This window comes from Trachurus trachurus (genome assembly GCF_905171665.1).
Source record: "Trachurus trachurus genome assembly, chromosome: 15".
NCBI classification, from domain to species: domain Eukaryota; kingdom Metazoa; phylum Chordata; class Actinopteri; order Carangiformes; family Carangidae; genus Trachurus; species Trachurus trachurus.
In genome coordinates this window covers 28577760-28604415 of record NC_139906.1, presented here as the reverse complement: position 1 = coordinate 28604415, position 26656 = coordinate 28577760, and the positions used below count along the sequence as shown (strand labels likewise).

The 26656-nt window shown below is 43.2% G+C and overlaps 1 protein-coding gene across 1 annotated transcript; it reads left to right on the top strand.

Moving 5' to 3' along the window:
- Positions 1-26209, top strand: LOC310998030 (neurotrypsin; the record flags this gene model as incomplete). The annotated part of the gene is made up of 14 exons (XM_083987914.1): positions 1-106; positions 4972-5011; positions 10378-10620; positions 10737-10875; positions 12351-12526; positions 14206-14353; positions 16560-16738; positions 17493-17634; positions 20258-20472; positions 20582-20723; positions 21795-22073; positions 22968-23090; positions 24128-24408; positions 25890-26209. The coding sequence occupies exons 1-14, from the start codon at positions 35-37 to the stop codon at positions 26207-26209; spliced, it is 2499 nt and encodes an 832-aa protein (XP_083844040.1). The 5' UTR covers positions 1-34.
- Between the last annotated feature and the right edge of the window lie 447 nt (positions 26210-26656).

Genomic DNA, 26656 nt, shown 5'->3' with positions numbered 1-26656 from the left:
TGGAAGGTGTGGAGGAGATGGTTCCTTCGGCAGGATGGACCGGAGGAAAGCCGTTCCCGGGCTCGCGCCCTGCCGCCTGCTGCTGCTGCTGTGCGTCTGTGTGGAGGTAAGAGGCTGCTGCCCAACACACACACACACACCGCCTGGATGTTTTATTTACAGGCTGACAGACATTCAGCACCAAGTCGGACCATGCTTTGTCACGGTTGCGTGTCACGGTAGGATTTTTGTGCGCACATGTGATTGAGCGCCGTGGGCTATAAGTGAAGTGGAGAAGTGTGACACCTCGGGGCTCTGACATTTCACAACAACACTCTGTAGGAGGTTTCCTCTGAATAACTCTTCAGCCGTATGATTCAAAACAGAAGGTAAACACAATCACAGAGAAGTGTTCAGTAACAGCTGTTGATTTCCAGAGGCAATAAGTTCACCAGAGTTCATCACCATCAGGCCTGTTGGAAATCAACCTATAGGTACAAAGCTGTATGTCGGTATTGATCGGTTTGATGTGACTTTAATCACCACTCAGGAAGCTTTTTTTCTCCTTTTTTTTAAAGTATATTTTTGGGGCTTTTTATTGCCTTTAATTGATAGCGCAGTCGAGAGAGACAGGAAATGGGGAGGCAGAGAGGGGGAATGGACATGCAGTGAAGGGCCCTCCGATGCGGGATTCGAACCGGGGTCGCCTGCAGTGAGGAGCTAAAGGCAGCCCCACCACTCAGGAAGCTTTTGAAAGAAATCTGCACACACCTAAACTGATCCATAGACCCACACACACCACACATCTCACACACAGAGCTGCTTTCTCAAGATGCTGCAGAGTCTTAACATAGAGATAAAGTCCCCTGCTCACTTATGTTCACACATGCCTCTCTCTGTATAACTCCTGTCACTATAAGGAATTTTTATTTAGCCACAGACAACAACACATTAAGGAGTGTTTACCTGAAAATAAACATAATCTGCTGTTGAGGTGGAATCAGACCTCACAGTTTTGTTTGTGAAGCTCCAGGAGCTGATTGTCGCACTCTGACTCATCCACTGTTAGTGCCAAGCAGCCTGAGCTCTGCATAAACACACCGAAACATTTCTGGATCAGGTCTTTGAGTTGGTCTTTGTTGCATCAGATGAGCCGGACTCAGAGGAAAATGAACGTATACTGTAAAGATGGGTGTGCGCCATTTAACACAGACAGACGGAGCAACTATGCATATAGGGATGTGTATGTGCATTTAAAGAGGATTCATGGGCCGCAGGTATATTTAGTCTTTGTGGGGATGACACAACATCTATAACATTTACAGTGCAGTCTGCATGGATTTTAAAATGTTTACTGTCAGCTTTAAGATGCTCACTCACGCCCATATGGGTCAACAGTGTAGGACATGTCCCCCTTCTTCTGCTGGAGGACAATACAATCACCTAGTGTGTATGTAAACAACCCCAAGGTTTGACTGCATGATATAAAAAATAAAAAATAAAAAGAAGATAATATCATAATTTCAGTCGGAATAGGATTTTTTTTTCATTTTCTTTGAAAAAATGGTGACCCACTTTACTTTGATCAAAAAAATGATTAGTGATATACATAATGTGGCTATAGATTTGCATTTATAATTTAAACTTTATTTTATTAATACTAATAATACGTGTGCAGCTCTACCTCAAGGTTGATCATTTCAAGCTGTGAGTCAGCACTTTAAGAGCACAGTCATTATTTCATTCACTGGTCCAATAAGGTGCTGCAGAACAAGAGAATAGCTATACTTCTCCTCACTGGTGGGTGTGCGTTGGCTTCACATTATCAGCAGGTCAAAGTCTACGCTCTTTTTTTTTTATCAATACCATCACTGTAGATAAGTGTGTCACCGACTCACACAGTTGAAGAGCTCTCTCAGGTTCCGAGGGGGAATCAGAGACTTGACTGTCACAAGCTCCTGATCGAATCCAGTGAAATGCTGTATAAGAAACGGTCCTGCCACGTTGACAGGTTAATTCAGCAGGTTACCTAAATGAAGTGATCACAAGACTCTCATTTTCTAGTTTGGGGGCCCTCTGGTGGCCCTGCAGCCTCAAGCAGCCTCTCACTTTCATTATCTCCCAGATGCCCCATGCTGATGAACCTGCTTTGATTAGCAGCATCGCTAACACTCAGAGTTGACTTCATTACCCCTCCTGTATGTCCTGCTCTGTCATACTACATGCATATTTCCAACAAACTAAAAACAGCTCTTCATGTTTGTGTAAGTTAAAGTCTTATTAGATGCATTACACTTTTTTTGCACAGGAACCAAAACAGTACGGTGGCCTTGAGAGCACAATACACTGCAGCCCAGGAAAACACAGCAAACAGACTAAACAGACGACACGTGAACTGCAAATACTCGCAACACAACAGAAGGGTTTCAGCGGACACTGCAGAGTGATCATCTCACTCACCTGGTACAGCTTGTACCATAAATGCATGGTCCTGAGCTAACCAGGTTGGAATCCAACCTATGGGCCTCTGCAGCATATCATCCTCTCTCTCTCAGAATGGAGGCAATGTTTTAAAGGAGACATATTGTGCCCCCTTTCCACAAATTAAAACAGTTCCCAGGTGTCTTAAAGACATGTCTGTGACAAGCTTTGGTCAAAATCCCTCAAGGATCAAACATCTCAGCTCTTTTCATCCTCTCAAAACAGCCCTTTTCAGAACGGCTGGTTTCAGTGTATGTCCCTTTAAATGCAAATGAACCACTGCTTGCCCCGCCCCTTCTACTGGTAGCAGGTAGGGGTGGGATTATGCAAATTCGAATCCTAGTTACATCATTGTTTGACAACTGAGGGAACAGCTCCTAAAATAACATGGATTTCAGCCTGAAAATTACAGATTTTTTTTTTTTTTTGATTTTCACATTTTGGGGCCATAAGTCAAGACAAACACCCAAATATATGTGACCTGATCCATCAAAATGAGTCACAGTGACCCAAATTTCAAAGTTGAGATTTTGGTATCAATGGAAAGATTAGAAAATAAGCTTTAAAATGATACCCTAGTCAAAGTCATACATTTGATGGTTTTCGAGATGTGGCCATTTGAATTACGATCTTTCACTCTCTTATTCCGTTCTAAAATCTGAGAAAATTGCAGTTAAAGTTTTTGCCAGTGACTCTGGCATCTGTTCCTGTACCACGTGATTACACGCACCCTATACGGTCCCATGTTGTCATAGATGCAACATTCAATGACCCTCGGAAAGCAGGGAATCTCACAATTCAGATGCTTTTTACAGCTCGTCTCTATCATAAACGGTTCAGAAGTTGTCATGTTTTGTTGACATTTTGTAAAACATGTGCAAGCGTGTACGTTCGGTTTAGCATTGATGCTACGTTCGGTTTAGCATCGATGCTACGCTCTGTTAGCATCGATGCTACGCTCTGTTAGCGTCGATGCTACTCGGTTTAGCATCTGTTTCTGTACCCGTCCCTTCTCGTCATAGAGGCAACATTCAATGACCGTCTGAAAGCGGAGAATCCAGCGATTCAGATGCAGTTTACAGCTCGTCTCTATCATGAACGGTTCAGAAGATATTTCATGTTTTGCACCGAAGCAGCACTCATTTTCAGAGGGTTTAAGTTGCAAGTCAACTTTAATCATCATTTACGTGGCTTTTCTCAATTATCTGGACTGTGAAACTTTGGGAGATTGTTTTTGAATGTCATTGCTTTGAAATTAGGGTAAAACATTTTTTTTTTCTATGGGTTTTCCACGTTATCAGCTGATTATCTAAAAATAGAACATTGCGACTTCCGACTCATTTTGATAGAACGGGTCACATATGTGAAAGAGCCTTCAAAAAGTGATATTTCCAAAATATGTCCCCTTTAACTTCAAATGTTACGCACCGTTGCACAACAGGCCCCAGTCCAGTTCATGACTTTTTTTACTGTCTCCTTGAAACACAGCTCATGTGCTGTAAAATTGATGAAGCTGTCTCTGAAGGTGTTTGTCTTTTGTCTGTGTTTTGGTCTGCTCTGAGCTCTGAATTTAATGTTTCAGCAAAAAAAAACTGCCTGACTCATTTCACCCAAAGGTTACAGATGTGTTTGTTCACCACCACACCTTGAACAGTGCGTACTTGTATTAATCCTGAGCCTTGTTCAGACCAGACCTGAAGACACAACCAAGTAAAAAAAAAAAAGGTTTTCGTCAGCAAAACTGCAGCTGCTTCTGCTGTGAGTAGGAAATAAGCTTAAAGGAATAAACAACCGCAAACATTAAACAGATGGCTCTCTGAAAAAGCTTGTAACTTCCTCCTGTGCATGAAATCTGTCGGCTGTAGTCTGCTTGGTTTCTCAGCAAAACATCCAACCTCCTGCAGAATGACCAGCTTCATCTGGGTTATCGATATGTTCCTGAACACCTCACCACAGCTTTTCTAGGAATGTGAGAGGAAGTCTGTAAGACACAGTGGACGGATTATATGTGGTCTTTGAAGGCATCGGGATCCTGCAGGAGTTTAAAATCCTGCAGGAGCGTCTGGACTATAACTTGCTTAGTCTGCTGCTGCCACAACATGTCCCCCAAGGTCTAAATATAGACAGATATAAACTCCATCTCCTTCTGTGTCTCATCTTCATCACATGTCCCGGCACTGACAGGGACAGCTCAGACACAGGCATGTGGAGGGTGAGGACAGGAGACTCAGCTTTATAAATGAACCCCTCACTCACACGCATTACTAACTGAAGCCAGCTCATGACTATGGTTTGGCTAAAAGCTGGCATCAGTTGTACAACAAGATGAACAACAAGGAAACATGGAGTAATGTTAGCTGCAGGGTCTTTAGTGCCTCCAATGAAAGTTGGATTTATTGCAGGGAAACAGTGTAAAAGCTTTTGCAGCATAATAAACATGATGTGTTTCCCTTCTTCTTCTTTTTCTTCTCATAAATCCTGACCCGTTCTCTGATGCTCTGTTTCCTCCAGGTCTCTGAAGGTGGATACTTGAATACTGTGCAGAGTACAGGTAAGAGTTTTTGCATATGTGTGTGTTTGTGTGTTTTATATCATCACATTCTTCTGCTTTTTCTTCTTCTTCTATTTCTCCGTCTTATACTTACAGTTTTTGTATGTGTGTGTGTTATATATCACTACATTCTACTTCTTCTTATTCTAATTCTTAGTCTCTTTTGTTATAATTATTACAGTTTTTGTCATAAATGTGTATATCATCACATTCTTCTTCTTCTAAATCTCTGTCTTATTCTTATCATTATTATCATTATACCCTAATGCAGTGGTTCCCAACCTTTTTTTGGCTCGTGACCCCAAATTGACATCACAAATCTCTTGGCTGTCAATCAAGATCAAGATGCTCAATATAGTATATTTGAGAAAGTGAAAGTGTAGAATACATGTGTTTAAGACTGTGTGTGGTGTCCGTAATACTAATTTTGAAAAGAATAACAATTAGTTTTGTTTTGTTTTGATCATTTACTAGACATTTCAAGGGACCCCATTTGAATTCCAGGCGACCCCACATGGGGTCCCGACCCCAAGGTTGAAAAACACTGCCCTAATGTAATGTATTCACTCTAATGACAGTCTGCAGTCTGAGTAGTGTAGTGTAGTGTAGTGTTAAAAACAAACATGAAAAGACTCGTACTGGTCAGAGTCTCACATTGTGCTGCTTCTCTGTGGCAGCAGTGAAAATGTTGATTTTTTTTTCTTTATGCATCAAATGGATCTTCATTATCTGTCTGCTAGTGTTCACAATTAATCCGAGCGATCACAAGCAGCATCAGAATTCTTCCTCAGGTAATGAGACTGGACTGATTGGACTGATTGGTCTAAACACGACCTGTACATGTAAAACATGACATGCTGGTCTGGCGGACAGATGGTGGTTTAACAAGACAATGTGGCTGAAATGCAGGGAAGACACTTAATAGCAACCAGCAGCACTGCCGACTGTAAAACTGATCTATAAAACCACTTCCTGTGACTGGTTCACATACAAGGAGCTGCTTGATTCACTCAGAGCCCTATACAGTCAATTCCTCAACACTGGCACATGTAGGTTCTTGCTAACTGCAGCTGCCAGAGCATAAAATACTCAACAGTCAGCTCATCCATTTCCCAGTGAGAGTGTCTGACAGCTATAAAGCCGGTGGAACTTTTCCCATTAGTGGTTTAAAACCTCAGAGCCATAAGCCGCAGAGCAAAAACAGTCAGGTATTCTTCAGGGCCTCCGCCGCTTTAACCGTGACTCTGACTTATAGGCACATATGGATTCTCAGGCTGCTGCTGGTGGTGAGGGTGAAAGCATGCCGTGACTGGAGGGGAGAGGGGCAGGAAGCTGAGGTGGTGAGACAGAGACGGCTGCAAAGACCAGCGGCATAAAGGCTCGACTGTAGGCACCTATAGATTAGAGCGGCCGCTCAGGGTAAAGGATAGTAGAAGATAGAAGTATGGCCCATGGACGGATGAGAGCAGAAACAGTTCAACCTGGACAGAGTTTAATGTCAAAGTGAAGGCAAAGCTCTCCAAGCTGACCTAAAAGGGATAGTTCAGTTTTTTTTAAGTGGGGTCATTTATCTCCTGTGTCTTTGTCCGGCTCTATGCGCTGCCATGCGCTGGTGTGGCTACAAGAGGCAGAGCAGAGAGCTGGATACTGCAGATATTAAACCTAGGGGCCATTTGTACCTCATACAACCCCACTTCAAAAAAAAAAGTGAACTATCCCTTTAATTGATCACAAATAGAATACAAATAAGTGTCAGTAATAGTGTCAGATTTTAACCACTGATGAGGTCTGGTCCTTGTGTCTTTGCTCTGTCTTTATGGAGCAGAGACACACTGTGTGAAGACCCCCAACACTGTGTACTAATGGCAGATGTAGTAAGTACAACTTTAAAGGGATATTGTGTAACTTTTCCTGTTATCTGTTCACGAAAATCGATTATTTGGTTCAAAAGTCTGTTTTTCATGAATCAGTAATCCCCCCCATCAACAAAGTGAAGTGTTCCTTTCAGCTCTGAATTAGCCGTTCATATCATTCATATCTACATGGAGCGGGTAAGCTCGGTGCTGGCTGCCATGTGGTGTCTCCATGTTTTTACGTTCAGTGGCAGCGTGACGGTAGGAAACCACGGAAACTCAGCGGAGACACCGGAACTGTCGGCTCAGGTGGAGGTGGCGTCTGTGAAAAGTCACCGCGGTAACGCAGTGAGGAGGAATGGAGCGTTACACTGATGCTGCATTCACCTGCAGTCGGGCAGACGGCCGTCGGTAACAAAGCAGATGTCATTTTAGTCACAGAAGTGGAGAGAAAGCCGGTAAAACGTGGGTCAGGTAAACAATACGACATCGCCATGACAACATATTGTCATGTGTATTGTTTTGCCTCGTGCTGACGGACCACTTGTTTACATAGAGGCTTGTTTATGCCGTTACGTGCAGCGGCTGTCGTCCGTCTGCCGTCTGCCCAATTTCACGTGAATGCAGCAGGAAAAATATGATTGAGTTGCTTGCGATATACAACCACAACACTACATGGGAGTAATTCCTACACAATGTACCTTTAATAGTTTTTAAAGGTTTTCCTCCAACCCAATCAGAATTTCTTCACTACTACTGCTCACCCTAAGGTTTCTCCTGTTTTTTTTTTCTTGGGAGTTTTTCCTCAGTGGATGTGAGGGTCTAAGGGCAGAGGATGTTGTTATGATGCCATGTAAAGCCCTTTGAGACAACCTGTTTGTAAAGATGTAATTGCCTTGCCTCGCCTTACCTTCAAACAACCACTGACCGGTCAACACTCACATCCTTTACTGAATTGAAAACAACCACAATGTGAAACTCTGATTTCTTGTGACACGAGTAAAAGCAAATAAAATGTTCAAAGGGAGACTGGCGACCTCGCCCTGTGTCAGCTGGTCTGGCTCCATCCCCTGTGACCCTGCACTGATAGGCAGTGGAGACCATGGATGAATGGATGGAACATGAGGTCAAAGCAGAGAGGTTCTGCCATGAGATCTGGGTGAAATTTATAATGACATTTCAGAGTCAGTTGCTAATTCAATATTTGTGTGTGGCAGCAGAGTGTCAGGATCTTTAACCCTTTAACCCACCCACACCCTTTTTGTTCCCCCTTAAGCTGCATTAAAACCGTGTCTCTGTCTGTCTGACAGTTTCATAAATATTTGATTCCATAATGTTTAGTTAGTGAAATATTTAAAACAAGACCCATTTCTTATGACATCACTGTATTATTTGAGCCCTTCATGACAGGTGCTCTGTTTTCCTTCGGCTCAATGACCTGCAGGTTAATTGGTGGCTCTAAATTTCCCATGTGAATGGTTGTTTGTCTCAACCTGTCTGCTCTGGTACCAGCCAGTACCAGCCCCCAACACTGACATTTTTTTTGTCTAAATATCAGAAAAAAAACAGGTATTCTCAACCCAATATAGTATATCCTAATACCTTTTTTGTAAATGTTTTTATTGCCTTATTGTGTTTTATTGAGTGTATGTAAAGTGATGAGCCCTGTCAAAGACAAATTTCTGCTACCCTTTGGGGCAGACAATCTATCTATCTATCTATCTATCTATCTATCTATCTATCTATCTATCTATCTATCTATCTATCTATCTATCTATCTATCTATCTATCTATCTATCTATCTATCTATCTATCTATCTATCTATCTATCTATACAATATGTGCACATACACATTATATCACTGCATATATGTGCAAAAAACAAAAACAGGAAAGCCAAGGTAAATGGTGCAAAGCCAATGTGGGAATGAGCAAGTGGAAACTGCCCTGTTAGATTGAAGGGAGCTAATGAGGGGATGGGGGGATGGGAAGCAGGTGAGCAGGTGAGCGTAGAGGTGGGGGGATGTGGGGGGGGGGGGGGGGAGGACAGCTGATTCTAGGTGACATGACAGCAGAGATGGGCCATGTGTGCACAAACAAGAGGATGAATGAGCAGATTGAAATGCAAAACCCTGACAGACACAGCAGCAGGTCAGTGAGGTTAAAGAGACCCAGCTGACAGCTGACAGCTCCTGTCCCCGTCTGCGCTTCAATTAAAACCTGGTTTTCACTTGGATTTTTATATGGAAGATTTGTGTAAAATTGTATTCTCAGTTCAGTTTATTCTCAGATTGCAGTTTTTGTCATTTATAAAATTAAAAATAAAAAACTAGGCCATCATCTGCTCAATTGGTCCTCAAGTCAAGGTGAACATTCTTACCAAATTTGAAGAATTTCCCTCGAGGCTCAAACCTCATTTTGTGAGGTAACTGTGACCTTCTCTGACATTTGACCACTGACCCTCCTGTAGGGCTGAACACACACACACACACACACACACACACACACACACACACACACACACACACAAATGCAAATAACTTGAAACCTACAAAGATGACAGCATCACACAGATGAACACACAGACACACACACATCACTTTTCCTTTTCCTTGTTGTTGTACAACACAAACATCCTCCCTCCACACAGCTGTTAAAGGGATGCTTCACCCAAAATCGATAATTCACCAATTTTCTACTCACCGTCATGCCAAGGAAGGGTTTGGAGAACTTTCAGAGTTACCAAAACTCTTTAGGAGTTCCAGGGGGGGTCCGGCTGGTGACGGATTTTCATATAATGGTGGCGGATAGAGTTCACTTTTGAATCGTCCAAAACACAAACTATGAAACATCCAAATTCCTACTGCAGTGCTCATCCATACTGACCCTCATTCGTCGTTGTAAACCATTGGATGTATGATGTAAACACAAAAGAACATCTTGCAGCAAATCTTGCGCATGCGCACAAACATCAACAGAGCCACTGGGAGCTACTGCTACAACAAGTCTAAAAACAGAGATCACATTAATTTTTTCCAAACTACTTTTTCATGTGGCGGCTTCAGGACACTTGGGTCAGTACAGACGAGCAGTATGGAGGTATCTGGATGTTTCATAGTGTGTGTTTTGGACAATTCAAAAGTGAGCTCTATCCACCGCCATTATATGAAAATCCATTGCCAGCCGACCCCCCCTGGAACTCCTAAAGTGTTTTGATAACTCCAAAAGTTCTCCGAACCCTTCATTGGCATGACAGTGAGTAGAAAATTGGTGAATTGTTGATTTTGGGTGAAGCATCCCTTTAACACTTTGTGTACATGTTTCCAAAGAGAGTAAAGTAATTTATGAAGTGTGTGTTACTTATTTGATGAAATCAGTGATGTAGCAACAGTCACGTGTCTTTACTAGATTTGTCTTGTCTGTTTAATTTCATTTGTTGTAACATAGAGCTCAGTGTTTTGTCGTGTCGTGTTGTGTAATGTGATTGAGTGAACTGGTGTTGTGTGTCTGCAGCTCCTCTCTCCTGTTCAGGCGGCTTCGAGGAACTGGGATTCTATAATGGTTCCGTTTCCCACACGGACTCAGGCTCCCCCTGTCTGAAGTGGACCGACTTCCCAGACTACATGCGCCAGTACCCGGGCCGAGGCCTCGGAGACCACAACTTGTGCCGCAACCCGGACCAAGAGGTCAACCCCTGGTGCTTCTTCAGGCAGAGCTCTGGGGCCATCAGCTGGGCCTACTGCGACTGCCATCAGGGTGAGCTATAACATATTTAAAACACAAGGTGCCGACAGAATGTTGTGTAAGTGATTTGTTTTTCACATATATGAGAAGAGGTTCGTTAGAGGAGATTCTTCCTGTGTGGTCTGCAGGTGCAGCCAGATTGGTGGGGGGGTCATCAGGCACCAGCGGGCGTCTCGAGGTCTACATGAATGGCCAGTGGGGGGCAGTATGTGACACGCACTGGACGGACCGTGATGCCAGCGTCATATGCAGACAGTTGGGGCTGGGGTAAGGAGTGCATCACACACACACACACATAGATATTTAAGAATTGGTTTGTAGTTTTCTGTCTGAGATGCTGCTGTAAACTCCATCTGCAGGTGGGTGTTAGGGTTATCAATCTGTATTCACAACTTTGGTCTGCTATTATTATTTGATGCTGGTCTGCAGATTAACACTGTTAAAGGGATGGTTCAACATTTTAGCAAATTGGTGCGAGCTATTTTTAGAACGGCGGAGCAGAGCCGCGAGCTGCTCAGAGCTACGCTACGGAGGCTAATGGGATTTCTTGGTTTCCCTCATCAAACTCATCAAATACACAAGAGTGGTTTTCAAGGTTAATTCATGCAAAACCGCTGATGTGCGTTGCCTTCAGGGACAGTTTTTCAGCAAGCAGTCTCTGCATTTCCCTCTAAAACAACTCTGTCTGGTAACGTTCCGTTATTATCTCACAGTGTGGTGAATGTGCAGGTCACAACTTGTCCACTAGAGCGTTTTGGAGTTGTTGGATTGTGTATGTGATGAGGGAAACCAAGAAATCCCATTAGCCTCCGTAGCGTAGCTCTGAGCAGCTCGCGGCTCTGCTCCGCCGTTCTAAAAATAGCATGCACCGACAATTAAAGGTAACGAACCTACTGCTATAGGGATTGTGGCAATGGGCCAATTTGCCAAAATGTTGAACTATCCCTTTAACACAGTGGCACTCCCTGTGATCTGATCCCAAATTGCAATGGTAGAATGTAGCAGCACAGGACTTGAAGACTAAATAGAAAATACAGAAAACTTGATCATCTGATAAAATATTATGGGTTGTAAGGCATTATATTACTTCACAGGAAATTAATTGTACATTAGCTATAAATAATACATGCTGATGCTGTAGTTTTCATTGTTCATATTCCAGAATTATAATACAATGGTATTTCTGACTTGGGCCTGCGACTGTATACAAATATATAACCTCATATCATATAATCACTGACACACGTTGAAATAAAATGTTTCATGGATGTAACTCTTGTGTGGTATGACAGTGAATGGTTGGAAGCTCAGTATCATTCAGAGCAGGACACATCCTGATCCTGTGCAGCACAGTAGTGGTGGTTCTATCTGATCTATGAGTCAAAACCACAGGACTCTTGTTAATCCTTTGCATCATCTAGAAGCCCAGCTCCAGGCAGTGAGGGGGGCACAGTGCACAGTGACTGGACTGGGCCCAGACTTAAAGCTCAATACACTGAAGGTGATTACACCACTGACCTTATAGACTGTGGACGTCACCAGCTGCTCTTGTCAGTGAGCTCCCACTGTGTTTTCTCTGTGTTCCCTCTGCACTTTGTTGTGGCTTCATCACTGACCTTATGGGATGTTTGCTTTGAAGAGCCTGTGTGTGTTTGTGCATTTGTGTGTTTAAAAGCAGAGTCTTTGTGTGTGTGTGTGTGTGTGTGTGTGTGTGTGTGTGTGTGTGTGTGTTGTCTGTGCAGTGAGATTGGTACAGCCCTGCAGCATTCCTACTTTGGTCCAGGATCCGTCTTCCACTATGAGCGCCTGGGTTGCCGTGGTAATGAGAAATCCCTGCTGGAGTGCCGCAGCAGGAGGTTTGTCACCGGCGACTGTAACCATGGCAATGAAGCAGGAGCGGTTTGTGCTGAACCGGAAGGTGAGACCAGCGTGTCACCTCAGACTCTGTAAGGTTACAGTAGCCTATTGTTGTTAACCGGCCTCTAATGAGGCTCTCAGTTAGTGCCAGGAGTCGTTTTTATTTGGTTTTTGTACTTTTACTTTATTTAGCTATTCATTTAAAACAGGACAATAGTTCCAATGTAAAGCATGAAACTGACATGTTGCACACAGTTTATATCTTTTCCCACTTCCTCACCCCTGTCTCTTGTTGGGTTTTTATATACGGTGTAATTGTACAGAACAAAAAACAAACTTTTTTCTCAAAATTCAGGGTGTAAAGTCAAAATTTTGAGATTAAAGGGATAGTTCAACATTTTTGAAAATTGGCCCATCGCCATGATCCCCCTAGTAATAGCAGTAGGTTCGTTACCTTTAATTGTTGGTCCAAGCTGCTTTTAGATCGGGGGAGAAGAATACCGAGCGGCGCAGCTACACTACGGAGGCTAATGGAATTTCTTGGTTTTGCTCATCAAACTCAGCAAATACACAACCAAAAAACTCAAAAACGCTGTGGTGGACAAGTTGTGACCTGCACATTCACCACGCTATGAGATAATAGCGGAAAGTTAAGAGAAGTGAAGCAAATACTCGGAACTACTTTCTTCAGTGAACCACTGGTCGGAGGGACACAGTGTGCGCACCTCAGCCAGTGCCGTAGTATACGGACGTATCTGCAGTAAACAGGCGCTTTTGAAATCACTCCGCCGAGCAGCCGTCTAGAGTGTAAAGTCCGACTTTGCCTCTAAAACAACTCCATCTCGCAACTTTCCGCTATTATCTCATAGCGTGGTGAATGTGCAGGTCACAACTTGTCCACCACAGCGTTTTTGAGTTTTTTGGTTGTGTATTTGCTGAGTTTGATGAGCAAAACCAAGAAATTCCATTAGCCTCCGTAGTGTAGCTGCGCCGCTCGGTATTCTTCTCCCCCGATCTAAAAGCAGCTTGGACCAACAATTAAAGGTAACGAACCTACTGCTATTACTAGGGGGATCATGGCGATGGGCCAATTTTCAAAAATGTTGAACTATCCCTTTAAAGTCAGAATTCTGAGGAAAAAGACAAAACTCATTTTTTTTCCACAGTGGCCCTAATCCTCTTCCGTATAGTTTCAGTCAAATTTCATTATGATAAGACCACAGTAGCCTACTGTTGAAATGCAATGATTGTTGTGTACAGTCTAGCAAGCAAGTGAGCGAGTGAAAAGGCGACAAAATCTCGCATGAAGGTGTCCTGATATGAAGCGTGACGATTTTGTTGCGATTATATTCTATTTGTTCAGAATCCAAACCAATCAAATTATCAAGGGACGTAAACAAACTTTTGGCATTATTTCTAGATTCCTGACATTTCCTGATTGCCGTTTTTCACATCTTGGTGTATTTTTTAAATTTTATTTCTTTCATATTCTCCTCTCTCTGCTAACTAGCTTGTCAACAGGAAGCAGCGTGTCACTGTTGCGTCGCTGTATGTCAGGATGGGAGAGAAAACTGCACCAAAAAATAAAACTGAAAATAAGAAATAAAGAGAGATTAACTGTAGGATGTTGAGGACAGAGTATCTGCCTGTTCTTTATGAAACTGTCTGCATAAACAGCATTATGATACGATCAGTAAACATATTTTGGGCTCAGTTGCTGCTTGGCTGTTTGTTTCCCAGGTACAGGCATCCCTCTGAGGCTGGTGGGAGGCCTGGAGGACTTTGAGGGCCGTGTGGAGGTGTACCGCGACGGAAGGTGGGGAACCGTTTGCGATGACCAGTGGGACGACACCGACGCTGAGGTGGTGTGCCGACAGTTGGGCCTCGGGTAAGAAATAACCCTGTGTGTTTTATGGTATTATTAAAGGGATACGCCAAAAAATGTTTTCGTGTCTTGCCTCACTCCCGAGTCCGTGACAAGCAGAAAGACACCATCCTTTCCACTGTGCGTGCAGTAACAAGGGAGATAGAGCCTGTATCGCCCGTAATTAGCTTAGCTCAAACACTGGAAGTGTATAGGTAGTGTTAGCCTGCCTCCTACCCGAGCCGAAATCAGCAGTCAGAAGCTGATTTCATTTTAGCTCTAAACTGTAAATATATCACTTTATCCACATTTCAAACATTTTTGGGCGAGAAAGTAGCCGTTTAGATCAGCAGTGTGTCGTTAATTTGTCTAAATACCAGGGGTCTCATTTATAAAACTGTGAGTGGGATTGTTACTAAAAGTATACGTACGCCCAAAAGCCAGGTTTTGCGTGCGCCAGTAAATATTCAGACTTATAAAACCATGCGTACGCACACTTGCAAGCAAACTTCCCTTTATAAATCACAGAGTTCCTACAAGTGTGCGCAGCTGAATCCGCTTCACGTTCCGCCCTGTACACGCCCTGTTTTAACCGTAGATGGTCAATGCAAACCACCACATGAATGCGATCTGCATGTCAATGAGCCTGACGTGCTCTTGTTCTGTCGCTGTTGTGAATTAGCTGCAGGTGTGAAAGTGGCGACGTGACGTGTTGCTGCAGCTGTTAACGGCGTCAGCGGCTCAGAGCGCACGCGGTGTTGTTTCAGTGCGCTGCCCTCTCACATGCTGGACCCGGTTCGGCACATAGTTACAACAATGACAACAGTTTTAATCTGAAACGAGTTATTAACCAGTCATCATGGTCTCCCTCTCCCTCCTTTCTCCTCCAGCGGTGCCGTGGTGCAGCATTGCGCACGGGGCACCGCTGTATTATTTACAGTAATTAGACTGATCGATAAAACTTTGAATAATTAGCAGAATCAGTTACATTCTGAGGAATGATCAAACATGACACTTCTCTTGATAACAAGAAAACAGAATGTAACAATTGTGGGAACGATTACTGGATTTTTTCCCCCAGGGTTTGAGATTTAATTGACTCTCGATCATACGTTCACAGTATCATAGGAACATATAGTTATTTACACCATGTATTTATCCCATGCAGCCGCGCCGTCCTCTCCTCCTCCTGCGCTCTGGGAGTGGACAATATGAGGGAGAGACGGTGGTGATTAAATATAGAGAAGGACTTTTGATTTTGAATTTTAAGTTAGATTCTAAGAAGGTGTTTCTGAAACACCAGTCCGATGCAAAATAAGGGCGCTGTTGAATTAAATCACCGTGGCAACATGGATCTAAGGCATACGGGTTGAAATTAAATGTGTGACGGCCGATAATAAAAACATAATCGTTCTTCTCACTCTACATTTCCTGAGTCTGACTTCAGTTCACCACCACACCGTCTGTGTCGCCAATTCCCCTTTTCCTCCAAACCATGCGTACGCATGGGTCAGAGTTTGCTTAGAGCTGCGCACATTCTCCCGTCAAGTTAGTTTTTTATAGATCACAACCTTGGCGTGAAAAGTCACGTACGCCACTTTCAGCCCCGTTTTGTGCGTACGCAACGGTTATAAATGAGACCCCAGCTGTTTACAATTTTGTTCGGACGAATTCGGTGCTACTCAAGCTAGCCGTTGTGACCAACGCACTTCCGGTTACTTTCACAAAATAAAACACCTGTTGCCCTTTACATACAGAAAACCATGACGATAGAATTTGCACTCAAGATGCCTTACCGGAGAGTTTTGTCAGCTCTGAGACAAAGATCGGCCCGCCGTTTTCCATTTAGAGTTGCTGAAGAGTTTCTCTGATGACTTTAGGTGGAGACAGGCTAACACTACCTATACACTTCCAGCGTTTGAGCTAAGCTAATTAGAGGTGCTCCAGCTCTGCCCATATCTCCCTTGTTACTGCACGCACAGTCGAAAGGATGGTGTCTATCTGCTAGTCATGGATTCAGGAGTGAGGCAAGACACGAAAAAATAAAATGTTGGTGTATCCCTTTAATGATCTGAAAGTAGAACCACCAGCTACAACAACAACAACATACAATATTGTGAATAACATGTAACATGCTCATTGGCACAAATAATAGCATTCATCTTCATGTTATCAATGAAAATATGACTGTGTTGTGTGTGACTGAGCTTGTGTTTGATCTGACCAACAGGGGCGTGGCCAAAGCTTGGCGCTGGTCCCACTTTGGTCCTGGTGTTGGTCCCATCCTGTTGAACAGGGTCCAGTGCACAGGCAATGAGCTCTCTCTGGAGGAGTGTCCTCACAACAACTGGAAGCAACACAACTGTGACCACATGAGAGATGCAGGAGTGTCCTGCAACCCACACACAGGTCAGAGCCAGCAAACAACACACACACACACACATACAGTACACACACGCTGACTCATGTTAGCATTGTGTTGCCTATCAGTGTTTGTATTTGTATTGGTGTGTTATGAAGGACAGCCTCATCTTTTGTTCTGCTGTTGTTGTGTCCTCTATGGAAATTGTTCCAGTTTGACGTAGGTGACCTCCACTGTGTATACACTGCTGTCCTCCTTGTCCTTTAGACGTAGTTAACACTCTGTATGTATGTTAAAGACACTGTTCAAAATCAAATTTTTTGCCTTGTTAAAGGGATAGTTCAACATTTTGGCAAATTTGCCTATCGCGATCATTCGTATGGAGTAGGTTCACCTGTAATTATCAGTGCATGTTGTTCTGAAATCCGCGGGGCAGAGACGTGAGCTGCTCAGCAAACCAAATGGAGGTGAACAGTGCAGGTGCAAATCCCATTAGCCTCCCTAGCGTAGCTCTGAGCAGCTCGCGGCTCTGCTCCGCCGTTCTAAAAATAGCTTGCACCGACAATTAAAGGTAACGAACCTACTCCTAAAACTATAGGGATTATGGCAATGGCCCAATGGCAATGGGCCAATTTGCCAAAATGTTGAACTATCCCTTTAACCCCTCTAGTTGTCCTCTGGTGGAAGGCTGACGGTATTCCAGGATATGTCATTGTGATCTGAACTGAGCTAAAACATGAGACATATGTGAATGTGATGTATTGTGTAGAGCTCTGTCAGTGTTTTCCTGTGTGGTTGCAGACGGTGCAGTGCGCCTGGTGGGAGCAGACAGCCACTGGGAGGGCCGTGTGGAGGTTTACCACCACGGAGAATGGGGCACCGTGTGTGACGACAACTGGACCGAGCTCAACGCCCAGGTCGTGTGCAGACAGCTGGGCTTCAGGTCAGTGCATTACTCCATCCGAGTCAAAGTCAGCTTTATTGTCAATTCCACAGTATGTACGGGACCTAAGAGAATCGAAATTGTGTTACTCTCAGACCCTCGGTGCAAACAATAGACAGACAGACAATAAACATTTTAAAAAACAATAAAGCAATATGTGAATCTAAAATACCAATCTAAAATAAATATGAATAAAAAACTAAGCCAAACAAGTAATAAAAATAAATAATAAAAATAAATACATAGAAGGCACAATAGCAGTAGCAGCAGCAGTCAAGTGCAAAAAGACAGTAGTGCAAGTATTGTCTTTTTTTATTTTTTTAGTACTGTACTGTACTGGAATAAGATGAATGTGTATGTAGTGAATGTGTGCATGTAGTTCAGTGTTCAGGTTGTGTGGGCAGGGGCCAGAGCGGGGAGGGGGGGCAGTGTAGGGAGAGAGTTCAGCATCTTGACTGCCTGGTGGAAGAAGCTTTTCTCCAGCCTGCTGGTCTTGGCTCGGAGACTCCGCAGTCTCCTCCCTGATGGCAGCAGGCTGAAAAGGCTGTGTGATGGGTGGGTGGGGTCACCGGCGATGCAAAGGGCTTTGCGGAGGAGACGGGTGTGATATATGTCATGGAGGGAGGGGAGAGGGGCACTGGTGATTTTTTCGGCTGTTCTCACGATGCGTGAGTGAGTCCTGACCTGGTTGGCAGCTCTTCCAGTTTTCTGTCTTTTTTCTGTATACTGTTGTGGTCCTGGTTGTGGTGACAGTGAAGTATAGTCCAGATCATCCATCTAATCCCTGACTATACTTAAATATAAACCCTTCAGTGTGTTTATAGGCCTGGATTATTACCCAAACCACCTCAACTAGCTCCAACGCTAAAGAGCTGCAGTTGTACTCCCCCCTCCCTGCATTCCTACCCACTCTCTCTGAGGTCCCGTGAGGCAGTTGAGCTCCTTATCTGACCCTAAGAAACCATGCAAGAGAATCTAAGGCCCCACCCAGTTATACATTAACCTACAATTATCCGATCACAAGTGGTCAGACATATGTGCGTCTCTTTACACCAGGATTTAAAATGCGTCTCCATGTGCGTTTCAGTGTCCACTTGTGATTGAATCGCACTTCGAACTAATCATTGCTCTGCTCACAGCTCTAATGTTATGTTATGTTTATTTATTTGATATGGACATCACAAATACATTGAGACTGTTCCAATGAACAGACCAGATGCTTTGCTTGGCTGTGTTTAGCACATGTGCTAATTTTCAAATAAGGATCTGATATAGTTAAAGGGATATTTGAACATTTTGGCAAATTGGCCCATTGCCATAATCCCTACAGTTAGTAGAGTAGGTTTGTTACCTTTAATTTTTGTTGCAAGCTATTTTTAGAGCGGCGGAGCAGAGAAGTGAGCTGCTCAGAGCTACGCTACTAGGCTAACAACATTTCCTGGTTTCCCTCATCAAACTCATCAAATACACAATCCAACAACTCCAAAACACTCTGGTGGACACGTTGTGACCTGCACATTCACCACGCTATGAGATAATAATGGAATGTTACGAGACAGAGTTGTTTTCGAAGTAAATGCAAAGCCGGTGTTGTGCTGAAAAGAGACTGCTTGCCCCCAACAGGAACGTGCATCAGCGGCTTTGCATGAATTTACCTCGAAAACAGCCCCGACTGCAAGGTTTCCTCCTTGCAGTCCTCCCATGCAAGTTAAACTTGTACAGTCTTTTTTCTGATTTAGAGGCATACACTTTCATCTCAACAGTAGTAAGAGCATGCTATAGGTCCCCTGAGGACATTTTAGGTTTTTTGGAGACTTCTTTTAGCATCTTGCAGTCTGCTTTTGAGGTGAACTTGCTCAGACGGCCAGACCTGGACATGTTGGACAGTTGTTGTGAATGTCCTCTTCCATTTGTAGACTATTTCCCAGAGCGTGAAATGGCTGGTTTCAAATAGTTTTTTAAATACTTTACCAGACTGATAAGCTGCTACAGTTTTCTCTCTGAAGGCCCCAGACAGCTCTTTCTCACCACGGTGTTCACTCCAACTTCAACAGTCAGGAGCTCACCAAACTAAATGTTCAAACTAAAGGTTTAAACCCTCCTTCAGAAAGCTGAGTAACAATGTTCAGATCATATGCACCTGATGTGATTCACCTGTGTGTGATTTTTAAGTGGGAATAAATGTGGGGGTTCCTAACTTTTTCCTTTGTATTTTCTTTAGTTTTAATTGTTTACTTATATTACTCAAATCTCCCAGTTTTGTCAAAATTGATATTAAATATCCATATGTCCAAATGTGTAAAAAAAAATAACCCCCCAAAAAACACACAGGCTTTCATCGGGTGTCTTAATTTTTTCACGTGACTGTATTTGCAGAACTGCTCACATGCCGTACATTTCATATGTGACACACTTTGTGTTTTGATTTACCATTTAGTTAATGCAGGTTCAAGTGAGGAAATGAAGATTGTTTCCTCACTTCAACCTACATAGTTATTCCACATACAGTCATGTAGGACCTGACTACACCACTGCTCTGGTATTAGCGGTTTGTTTTATGGAAGATAATCCGAACTCCAGGCCTCACAGAAATGGCATGTTTCCTTGTGTTGTGTGTGTGCAGGGGCCGAGCGGAGGTGGCTCCTGACGGGGTGTATGAAGAGGGCCGAGGGACCATCCTGCTGGACGAGGTGCAGTGTCAGGGACGGGAGACCAGTTTACTGGACTGCGTCCACTCGGAGTGGGGCAAACACGACTGCTCCCACAGTGAGGACGTAGGCGTCCGCTGCCAGAGGGGAGGAGACGCCAACGAGATACCCGGCCTGTTGCCTCCTGCTGGTGAGTCAAAGAGACATGATCCATGTGTAGAAAGTTCACCGGCAGCTGAAAAACTCTCAGGATCGACACGGTAATGGACGTTTTTTTTCTCCGTGATGTTTGTCCACAGGTCCTCTGGTGCGTTTGGTTGCTGGAGAGAGCAGGAAGGAGGGGAGGGTGGAGGTCTACATGAACAGCCAGTGGGGGAGTGTGTGTGACGACGGCTGGAACGATGTCAACGCAGCCATAGTCTGCAAACAGCTGGGATTTACGTTAGTATGATTTCTCACTAGATATTTTCCAGACAAACACTCAAGAGTGTCCAAGATGGAAATCCACTCAGGATCCTCTCAGTCCAGTGTTTGGTCAATAAAATGTTAAAAAATGTTGATCGGTGTTTCTCAAACCACAAGATGATGTCCTCAAAAGTCCTGTTTTGTCCACAAACCAAAGACATACTCAGTTTATTGTCATAAAGGAACAAAGAAACCAGACGTATTCACATTTAAGAAGCTGAAATCAGAGAATTTTGACTTTTTTTCTTAAAGGGATAGTTCAACATTTTAGCAAATTGGCCCATTGCCATAATCCCTATAGTCATAGCAGTCGGTTCATTACCTTTATTTGTCGGTGCAAGCTGTTCTTAGAACAGCAGAGCAGAGCCGCAAACTGCTCAGAGCTACACTACGTAGGCTAATGGGATTTCTTGGTTTCACTCATCAAATACACAATCCAACAACTCCAAAATGCTATCGTGGACAAGTTGTGACCTGCACATTCACCACGCTATGAGAAAATAACGGAACGTTAAGAGACGGAGTTGTTTTAGAGGTAAATTCATGCAAAACCGCTGATGCGTGTTCCCGTCGAGGGCAGTTTTTCGGCAAGCAGTCTCTGCATTTGCCTCGAAAACAACTCTGTCTGGTAACGTTGTGTTATTATCTCATAGCGTGGTGAATGTGCAGGTCACAACTTGTCCACCAGAGCGTTTTGGAGTTGTTGGATTGTGTATTTGATGAGTTTGATGAGGGAAACCAAGAAATCCCAATAGCCTCCGTAGCGTAGCTCTGAGCAGCTTGCGGCTCTGCTCTGCCGTTCTAAAAATAGCTTGCACCGACAAATAAAGGTAACAAACCTTCTCCTAAAACTATAGGGATTATGGCAATGGGCCAATTTGCCAAAATGTTGAACTATCCCTTTGAAAAAAAACTACTCAAACCGATTACTCAATTATCAACATTGTTGACGATTAATTTAACAATCGATTAATTGTTGCAGCTCTAATGTTGTTGTCTAGTTCTGAAATATGAATGCTGTTGTGTGTCTCTGTGTTTTCCTCTCAGTGGCAGGGCCAAAGCTCGATCCATGGCGTACTTCGGTGAGGGCCAGGGTCCCATCCACCTGGATAACGTCCGATGCTCCGGCACAGAGACGGCCTTAGGCCAGTGCACGGCCGTGGATCAAGACGGGCACGACTGTCGCCACAGCGAGGACGCCGGCGTCATCTGCGATTACACCCTGGATCCCATGAGAGACAGCGCCACGGCCCTGCAGACCTGCGGCCTCAGGCTCAATAATCAACGTCGCCGACGCAGGATCATAGGAGGAGACAAGTCACTGAGGTCGGTAGCTGCTGAGGACTGTGAGTCCATACTATGGCAAGCGGATTTAACATTTAAAAGCTAAGTTTGACTATCCGGAATTAACATTGTAGATATCAACAACGTCTTTCTGACTAGTTGTAATTACATTTTGAATAGTTGGATTTTTTATTCAAGATATCTGTAATTCAGTTTTGCAGAGTCAAAAGAACATTTCAGATATCCGCAACTACATTCTTCCTATCCACAATTGTCATTTCAGATATCCACAACTACGTTCTTCCTAGGACAAATGACGTCACTTTTGCCATTCATGTCACCATGGGGTTTGTCATTACAGATATCTACAATTCAGTTGCGGATATCCGCTATGTTAATTGCGGATATCTGTAACTGAATTACGACTAGTACGAATTCCAGTTACAGATATCTACAACGTCATTTCGCCTATAGTCAAAACTTAATTTAAGATATCCGAAAAGGGACATGTAGATATCTTTAATTGAGGTGAATTAAAGATATCTTGAACTGGAATTATGACTAGTCAGAATCAAATTGTAGATATCTCAAACTGGAATTAGTACTAGTCATAATTCAGTTACAGATATCTGTAATTCACATAGCGGATATCCGCAACTGAATTGTAGATATCTGTAATGACAAACCCCATACACATGAATGGCAAAAGTTACGTCATTTGTCCTAGGAAGAACGTAGTTGTGGATATCTGAAATGACAATTGTGGATAGGAAGAATTTAGTTGCGGATATCTACAACACATATCCAGTCTGGCTTTTAAAATGGCTTGCCATAGTGAGTCTCTTTAGCCCCGGTGCAGCCATGGAACACCAGCACACATGTTATTGTAATTAATGTAGTGTGTGTGTGTCTGTGTGTGTGTGTGTGTGGTTTCAGAGGTGAGTGGCCCTGGCAGGTGTCTCTGTGGCTCAGGTCTCAGTCTAAAGGAACCCACCCTCTGTGTGGAGGATCCCTCATCAACCCCTGCTGGGTGGTGACGGCTGCTCACTGCTTCAAGAGGTAGGAGACAGCGCCCTCTACTGGTCACATGCTGCAACACACAAACATTACTGATGTCACACAGTCCCTCAGCACCACACTGAAGAGAAAAGAAATCTGCAATTTTCATGAATAAAATCATATCATTATAAGAATTTACTCATATTTTAGAAAATAAAATCCTAATATTTGTGCTTTCACATTACTGTCAAATTAAATAATTCACAGCAATATTGCAAGTAATCAATAAATCATGTGAAAGGACAGTCAGTGCAGCCTCAGCTGCTTCTGGCAGCTGCTGTTTCGAACTACATTTTCCATATAACCCTAACTAGACTAGAATTAAGACTTTATTCCCATGTGTGTTTTAGTTTTTTCTTCTGAAATCACAAAGTGACTTTTTATCTTTTACTATCATGATTTTATCCTGAAATGTTCTCTTTCGTTTCCTCAATGTAATAATTAATCAAAATGTTCTGTATATTTAAGATGAAATCTTAAATTCACTCATGAAACTGAGATATTTCCAGCTAAATGAATGAACATAAAAACCAGGTATGAAAGTCAAAATCCTTTTTCTTTTTTTCAGATTTATATATATTTTTTCCAACATTCTCATTCATAATCATAACAGACCAAATGACAAACAACATTCACACACATAATCATAAAAATAAAAATGAAAACAAAGAAAACATTCCTACCTCCCACCCACCCCCCCACCCCGAGGGGCCGTCCCACACCAACACATTGGCAGCGTACACCTCTACTACCTCGATAAATACAACTTATCATGAGGCAAATAGAGAGAAAGAAAATGAAGAAGTCAAAATCCTTTTTCTAACTAAGTCACTCAAATGGTACTTAAAGTACTTAAAGATCCTATCTCTTCCCTTGTATTTATCTTTTAGACTGTGACATATGAACTGGCCTAACAGTGCCTGGTGTTACCAAACCAAAGCCCTCCTCATCTGCACTATCACCTGTTTCTGTTTCTGTAATTCACATTAAAAGATAGGTATATTAACATCATTTCCCCTCTCTCTTTGCTCCTCCAGATTTGGCAGGGACCCAACGCGCTACGTCCTGCGCCTAGGCGACTACCACACCGAGGAACAGGATGACTTTGAACGCACCCTGTCCCCCGAAAGCATCGTCATCCACAGGAAGTATCACAGCCAGGGCTGGGAGTATGACATCGCCCTGCTGAGGCTCAAAGGCACCGATGGTAACTGTGTGGCCTTCAACCCTCACACGGGCTCAGTGTGTCTGCCGGAGCCGGGGAACAGGTGGGAGAAGAGGCCGGCTGCCTGCGTGATCACCGGCTGGGGCATCACAGGTAACGCTGCTGCTTGGATCACAATGAGAAAAACACATTTTTCATTTCTGTCCATCCAGTGCAGCAGGTTTTATCTGTGACAAAGTATTAGGGCAACACAGAGGAAAACAAAGAAATTAGAAATTTCGAGAATAAAGTCATAATTTTCAAAATAAAACACTATTTCCAGAAAAGGTCAGTAACCCTTTAATTTACAGGCCGTTAATTACACGATAATGTCAAGAAATGGCCAAGAAATAACAATTCATTGTGTAGCAATGTCTAGAAATAGTCTAGAAATAACCGTCAATTTCAGAGTAATATCATGTTTTTCACAAAGGCAAAAGATTACACATGCTTTTTATGCTTTTATGCTTTTTTTATGCTTTTTATGCTTAGGGAAAGGCCACAATTTTTCTCCACTAAGTCCTTGCAATTGATCGTTATTTCTGGGCTATACGCAATCAATCGTTATTTCTTGGCTATGTCTTGTCATTACTATGAAATTGACCATTATTTCTAGGCTATTTCTAGACATTATAACGCAATTAATTGTAATTTATTGGCTGTTTCTTGACATCATCATGTAATTAATGGCCTGTAAATTAATGGGTTACATAAAAGTCATAATAAAAGGCATGCTCCTGGGAGCTGCTGTTTGTCTAGTTACAAACAGAACAAACTTTGTTTCTTTTGATGATGATGATGATGATGATGATGATGATGATGATGATGATGATGATGATGATGATGATGATGATGATGATGATGATGACGAAGATGATAATGAAGAATGGTGAAGCCTCTGCTAAAGTAGCTCTTCATATTCCTCATTTCAAAGCTTCTGCTATTTAGCCTCTAAAACACCTGACTTTATTTTCATATTGTAACATTATTCTCATAATATTATGATTTTATTCTCAAATTTTCAGATTCATTTTAAGCAGTGTTTTATACATATATATATATATCTTTTTATTGAGAGTTTTTTGTTTTTTGATGGGGTTATACATTTAGTTTCGAAGAGAAAAAAGTTCAAGGCAGGGAGTATCTTATACAGCTCCAAATTCATTCAAGAAATAAATAGATAAATAAATACCTTCCCCGCCTCAACCTCATATCCACCCACCCATCCACCGCCCCAAAGAGCAAAAAAAAGAAAACAGAGAGGAAAAAGACAATCGGTTAAGTAAATATATAATCAAAATGAAATAAATAAATAGCCTACCTTTAAAAAAAAAATTGCAAAGACATATCAAAATAAGCACCATAGCTTCCCCTCATAATACATTGATACAGCATCCCCCTTCACATTTTGAGCAGTGTTGACCATTTCTCTGTCACATTTATCAACCCTGTAAACTACACATGTTCTAATTTACAGCAGCATGAAGGTTTTCAATGCATCCTCCTCCCTGTGTTAAAGTAGCATCAGCCTAACAGCTCTCTGGACGGTGTCTTTCTATGAGACACTAAAAGACATGTGTTGTCCTTCTGTCCAGACATGGAGTACTCCCGGACCCTGCTGCAGGCCTGGGTCCCTCTGCTTCCAGCCTGGAAGTGTAAGAAGCGATACGGCGATCGCTTCACCAGCCGCATGCTGTGTGCCGGGAGCCTGTCTGAGCGCCACCGCGTGGACAGTTGCCAGGGCGACAGCGGGGGTCCGCTGGTCTGTCAGGGGGAGGGGGGCCGCTGGGTGCTGACGGGAGTCATCTCCTGGGGTCACGGCTGCGGTAATCCCTCCTTCCCCGGCGTGTACACCCGCGTCAGCAGGTTCCTGCGGTGGATCGACAAGGTCATCAACAAACCCTACAAGACCTGACGACCGCTGGAGAGAATGAAGCCTCCTGGACTTCTTTACTCTGAGCTCTTCACATCATCTGTTTCATCTTTCCCCATATCATCTCAGACAGCATGTAAATAACACTGTATAATAGTTTCACAGTGTGAACTCATCATCATACAGCAGCAGACACCTGTGCTGTGTCACACTTCAAGGGACCATGATCCAAGCCAGTGAGGACACACTGCAACTGGTAAAACATACATTTGCTCAAACTGCTATACATATATGTGCCTGTTTCTTGTTCCTCTTCATCTAACCAGTTCATTCCTCACCTTCTGCATTGTTTTAAAGGGATAGTTCACCCCAAATTGAAATTTCACTCATTATCTACTCGACTAAGGGCTGGGAGAAGTTTCAGAGTCCTCCGTGGCTTCTCTGAGTTACAGGGGGTCTCGGTGTAGCAGTGCATGTCTATATAACGGT